The sequence below is a fragment of the Oryctolagus cuniculus genome, chromosome 4 (assembly GCF_964237555.1).
Source record: "Oryctolagus cuniculus chromosome 4, mOryCun1.1, whole genome shotgun sequence".
Lineage (NCBI taxonomy): Eukaryota > Metazoa > Chordata > Mammalia > Lagomorpha > Leporidae > Oryctolagus > Oryctolagus cuniculus.
The window spans coordinates 5,648,952-5,654,951 of NC_091435.1; the positions used below are offsets into that span (position 1 = coordinate 5,648,952).

At 51.6% G+C, this 6,000-nt stretch overlaps 1 protein-coding gene across 2 annotated transcripts in view; it reads right to left on the reverse strand.

Moving 5' to 3' along the window:
* The window catches only part of SH3BGR (SH3 domain binding glutamate rich protein), a 66,103-nt gene extending 64,273 nt beyond the window's left edge, over nt 1-1,830 (reverse strand). The window contains exon 1 of one of the 2 annotated variants that reach the window (XM_051833564.2): nt 1,470-1,830. In XM_051833564.2, the coding sequence (XP_051689524.1) occupies nt 1,470-1,514 (45 nt within the window). In that variant the 5' untranslated portion in view covers nt 1,515-1,830. The remainder of the gene's footprint in view (nt 1-1,469) is intronic. The other variant, XM_070071813.1, reaches the window with a different exon arrangement.
* Between the last annotated feature and the right edge of the window lie 4,170 nt (nt 1,831-6,000).

The following is a 6,000-nucleotide window of genomic DNA, read 5'->3' on the forward strand; positions in this document are numbered from 1 at the left end:
TTTTGTTTTGTTTTGTTTTTGACAGGCAGAGTGGACAGTGAGAGAGAGACAGAGAGAAAGGTCTTCCTTTTTGCCGTTGGTTCACCCTCCAATGGCCGCCGTGGCCAGCGCACCGTGCTGATCCGAAGCCAGGAGCCAGGTGCTTCGCCTGGTCTCTCATGGGGTGCAGGGCCCAAGGACCTGGGCCATTCTCCACTGCACTCCCGGGCCACAGCAGAGAGCTGGCCTGGAAGAGGGGCAACCGGGACAGAATCCGGCACCCCGACCGGGACTAGAACCTGGTGTGCCGGCGCCGCAAGGTGGAGGATTAGCCTAGTGAGCCACGGCGCCAGCCTAGATTTTTCAGAGTTTTGCATCTGGGATTTTTGCTCGTCTTTTTCTGTTAACCTGTTCCCGGGATCACAAAGACAATCGTGGGTGGCGAGTGCTCCGGGGGGGGGGGGGGACCCTAGAGCTCTTTTCCCTGCTCTCCCTCCCCGCCTCTGAGAACCACGTGAACTTTCAGGCTGGAGAGGCGGCTCTCAGCAGCCAGGGGTACTCCAGCCAGCATCTTGCCTTGGGAGCCCACTTAAAGGCAACGGCGATTCTCAGGAACTCGACATAAAAGGAAACAGCCCCCTTGCCCGTCTCTGGCTCTCAGGATTAGTACAAGTGTTAGCAGGCTTGCTAACTTCTGCCAAATGCTGGCAGAAATGTCAGTCCCAGGTGGACACCACAGGAGCAAAGCTAAAGCCAAAGTCCAAGTCACTTCCTAGGAGGAAGGGCCCTCCGATCTCCCCTGTGACCCAGCACAGGTCTGTGCTGAACAAAAGGCGGCCCAGCATCACAAGGCGGGTGGTCTCAGACCAGACCACCCAGTGTGAGGGAGGTTGGCTTTAAATTCCTATTTTGGGGCTGCCTGAATTCCCAGAGTGCTTAAAAATGTGCTCTGATGGCTGTGACATCATCTTCCTCAAATAATAGAATTACACACGTTAACTTCATACTTTCTGTACAGTCATATCGCATATACAAGTAATTACACCCAGGAATCATCTTAGCAAACGGGTTCATCACGCGTTCTAAACCGCCTTCAGAGTCATTTATTCGCAATTTTAAATTAGTCTAAGTCTTGTAAAATGAATGGCAGAAACCCTCTCCCGAAAAAAAAAAAAAAAAATTCTGTGATTCCATCACATGCAACAACAACAAATCACAAGTTAAAAACTCCAGCGTCAACAAACACGCCTCCTGCCCCCAGCCCCCCTGCACGCCAGCTGTCCGGGTCACACGCTTCACACGCTCTCCCAGCACCACGAAAACAAAGCGAGGGGTGCCCACGCTCACTGCAGGGTGCAGCTGACTGATGGGCGAAAGAGAAACTAAGGCCGAAGCTGCACTGCGCTGCGCCCGCTCCTTCTGCTCCCAGCCCTGGGTCACCCAGAAAGTAGACCAGGAGGGAAGCCCCACGGACACCACCAGACACCTACCGCTATGGACCCAGAAGATGTGGCCACAAACACTTTGATAACCATGTCGATAGCCGGGCGGGAGGCCTGCCCCCAACACACCCCTGTGAGGAAAACGCGTCGCCAGACAAATCCTGACGGGGACAGGCACAGGCCAGTGCCAGGTGCGGGCTGGCGGCTGCCCAGGGCTGCACTGAGGGCCCACCCCTCCCTCCACGACTTAAGAGGCGCTGCCTCCCCGAGGAGCCCAGAGTACCTCAGGCTTCCCCCTCCATTGGCCCCGGGAATATTTTGGGATCTGTCAGGAAAATATTTGATTGGTTGATAAAAGCAGCCTCTGGACCCTTTTCCTTATCACTCCACATGCCCAACAACACTCCCTAAAAGGCCAGGCTGCGCGGCGCGCCAATCAGAGGCCGGGAGCAAAGGGAAACAGGACCAGAAAGGCAGTGGGGGAGGAGCCCCTGGGGGCTGGACGAGCCCAGAGGACAGCCCCTCCGCTGGCCAGGAGTTGGCTGCAGCCACCGTGCTTCAGGCAAGCAAACCAGAAGGGTCGCAACAACCTCCGAAGCCTGTCAGTAACAAGCAGATTCCTTGTTTCAAAATCTACCGGCAATTTTTTTTTTAATTCCGTAAGCACTCATACAATACAAGTCGCCTTAGCAGTGGCCTGTGTCCAGTTTTCACCCTCTGCCACCTGTTGCTGTTAAAGCCCAGAAACTGATACCCCAGTCGAGGCGGGGACCAGCCACCGGCTTGTCAGCCCGGATGACAGCGGCGAGCAATGGCCCCGACTGCATGAAGGACGAAGGACGGCGATGGGAGACAGAATCAGTGAGGTGTTTGTACCGGGCTCTTCCCTGTCTTGTTTATGTAGATCATCAGAACTGTGCTAAAGTGAGAGGAAGATCAATCTGCTGAAGAAGCCCAAATGCCAGCTGCCCAAACTCCTGGGAAGTTTCAGACTCAAGATCCAGGGCATCAGCCACAGTGTGGGTTACACCAAACCCTGGGAGCCGCGCAGTCTTCTTCAGTAACTGAGTGTCCCGGCCACTCATCATGAAGGCAGTGGCACTGCTATCCCGGAGTAGGGAGGAGTACTGACATTTAACGTTCAGCTTCAAGATGCAAAGTTAACTTCCCCAAACTTGGGTCCTTGGTGAAGATGGTTAATGGTTCTCTAAATTTAAGTCACTAGAATTGCAAATTTTATTTTAAACCCCAAAGATTATACATTATTTTTTACTTTCATTTTCTCATGTATTTTCAAACCTTCTATTTTTTCATATGGAAATTGTGTATCTTCCACCTTAAAGAAAGCCTGTCACGGCCGGTGCCGCGGCTCACTAGGCTAATCCTCCACCTTGCGGCGCCGGCACACTGGGTTCTAGTCCCGGTCAGGGCGCCGGATTCTGTCCCGGTTGCCCCTCTTCCAGGCCAGCTCTCTGCTGTGGCCCGGGAGTGCAGTGGAGGATGGCCCAAGTGCTTGGGCCCTGCACCCCTCGGGAGACCAGGAGAAGCACCTGGCTCCTGGCTTCGGATCAGTGCGGTGCGCCGACCGCAGTGGCCATTGGAGGGTGAACCAACGGCAAAGGAAGACCTTTCTCTCTGTCTCTGACTGTCCACTCTGCCTGTAAAAAAAAAAAAAAAAGCCTGTCACATGAGCATGCCTTTTATTCTGCAAATCTCCAGAAAGCAATAAGTTAGGCAATTTCTCAATGATGTTGCAAGTCAGCAACACAACCACAGCTGGATCCTCGTGAGCTCTCCCTGGTCGTACAGGTAGGAGCTGCCTCCAGCGCCGACACCTGCAAAGCCAGGGAGAAACACGTTGCCCTCCTGCTGAGACGCCAGCTGTGCTTCTTGGCCATTACCCACTCGCCAGTCTGCTTGGGAGCTTTGCGCAAACCACCCCAAACCTGGGCTCCAACATGACCCCCGCTCACCCCCGTTCACCTGAAGGTGAACAGGAAGTCACACCCATCACTTGACCCCTTCTCTGTTCCCTCCACACCACATCACACCACTCCACCTCCTGGGCACTGCCCACAAACTGCTAGTGCTTCCTTTTATGTCACTATGAAGTCTTCGTAAGAGTTTACTCTGTTGGAAACAGTTTTGAAAATGTTCACATGTGGAAGGTGGACTCTTGCTGGAAGAGCCTTTTATTACAATAAAAGGGTTGTTACACTGAACCTTCAGGTCACTGCGACGGCAAACCTTCCAAATGAGCCTTAGAGTAACGTCTAGGGAGTCTCTGACATATAAAACCCACTTCAGGCAGGAGCAGCAGAACCCAGTGAAGAAGCAGGCAGTCACTGAACAGCTGTTTGATGTGTTTAAGTCAAACAGCGGCACTTGTTCGCTTGGCCTCCCTTTGATTACAAAAGTAAGAGGTCCTGGCTTCACACTTTGCCAAGATTCTCAGATGATCTCCCCATAAATGATAGATACTAGCTGTTACAGTTTGGTTTACGTAACTTCGTGGGTAACCTACAAAGACAGGCAAGAGGACATGTTTGTTATGTGGAATGCCCCAAGTAATCACCATATGACTACACTGGGTTTCATGAGGGCACTAAATAGGGAGGGAGGGAGGTATAAATGAAGCTGGAAGAACTTTTTCATAATTTCTGTGTAGCGCTGCATGGTAACTTCACCTGGCCACTGTGGCTATTTGTGGGGTAAACCAGCGGATAGACCAATTCTCTCTCTCTCTCTCTAAGACTTACATATTTATTTGAAAGAATTACAGAGAGAGAAGCTGAGACAGGGGAAAGACCTCTTTTTGCTCCTGACCACACTTGGAGGTACTGCTCAGACTCCTCCCTCTCCCCTTATCCTCTCCTTCCCCTTCCCCTCCCCCTCTCAGGCAACCCTTGGGCCCACTCATGGTGAGTATTTCTCCTTGTGGGGCAGCCCACACTTGCATGTGAATGTACGTTCACTCTCACTTTGAAATAAATCTTGTTCTCGCTCACTTATACGCTGTATCATGCCTTCACCTTGAATTCTTATGCCTGTTGGGGGCAAGGAAGGGGAGTGACGGTTCCGGTACACAGGCCCAGATCAGTTCCACCCCACATGTAAAGCTGACTTCCCGTCCTTACACAGCAGGGGCACATTCTCACTGGAAAACCACCCTTGGTCCACCACATCCTGGACGCTGCGGCAGAGCTTTCTCTGTTCTTTCACCTCCTTTCCCCATCCCTATTATACATAAAGTAACTGATGTGTGTGCACAAGGGTATTGTGGGTTTTTTTTTCTAACTAAATGACAAATGGTATATTTTCACTAACATCAAATGGAGAAGGAATGGGTAAAAACACTGGTTCTGTGAAAATATCCCCTTCCTCCATGAGAGGCATGCTCATTCAACCCTCCATATACAAGTTAGTTATTTTACTCTGTTTTAACAACAACCAAAACACACACACACACACACACACACACACACAAATCCTTGCAGACTTTGTTTGATTGGAAAATTTGTTTTTTCATTTATTATTGTAAAAACATGAGCAATTTTTTGCACGTAACTGTTACATGTACAGCAATCTGTAAATTCTCAAAAAAAAAAGAATCCTAGAGAAATTTCCCTTCAGGTTAAGAGTCTTGTTGTTGAAATAAATTTCTTGTTTAAAAAAAAAAAAGAATTTTTCCCTTTGCCATCTTTCCTCTTCCCTTCCCCACTCCAGCACCACCTCCCTCCTACTGTGAAGGTTGAACTGTGTTGTGCAAGTGGGTGCAAGACCCACCCTGGACACACGAGGTGCCACGCCAGGCCCCACAGGATGGTTTTCGAACTTCTTAACACAAAATGTGAGATGGCATTTCTTACGGAGAGGAATCCTTGGCCGATAAACTGGACTGCTCTCTCCAGGGGAAAGCACAAAAAGGGGTGACGGGGGACCCTCCGAAGAAAAGCACCCGCCGTGCAAAGCCAGAGGCCATCACCGACGTGTCAGGCTGATATGACGGCCAGCACAGATCAGAAACCTGGAACTGGAGAGGCTCTGCAAGAACAAGCCATCAGGGCTGCCAGGGAGGGGAAACGGCTGGCAAGCGCCCAGGAAGGCAACAGTGGCTGCCGCCGAGGCTCCTAAGCGCAAGGCCTTAAAGCCTGTTTCTGCTGAGTCGGTGGGAAATATGAATGGGCACATCAGAGTTCAAAATTAAGATCTGACGATTTAGAAAAAGAATAAGGGGGCCGGCACCGCAGCTCAATAGGCTAATCCTCCACCTAGCGGCACCGGCACACCGGGTTCTAGTCCCGGTCAGGGTGCCGGATTCTGTCCCGGTTGCCCCCCTTCCAGGCCAGCTCTCTGCTGTAGCCAGGGAGTGCAGTGGAGGATGGCCCAAGTGCTTGGGCCCTGCACCCGCATGGGAGACCAGGAGAAGTACCTGGCTCCTGCCATCGGAGCAGCGCGGTGTGCCGGCTGCAGCGCGCTGGCCGCGGCGGCCATTGGAGGGTGAACCAACAGCAAAAGGAAGACCTTTCTCTCTGTCTCTCTCTCTCACTGTCCACTCTGCCTGTAAAAAAAAAAAAAA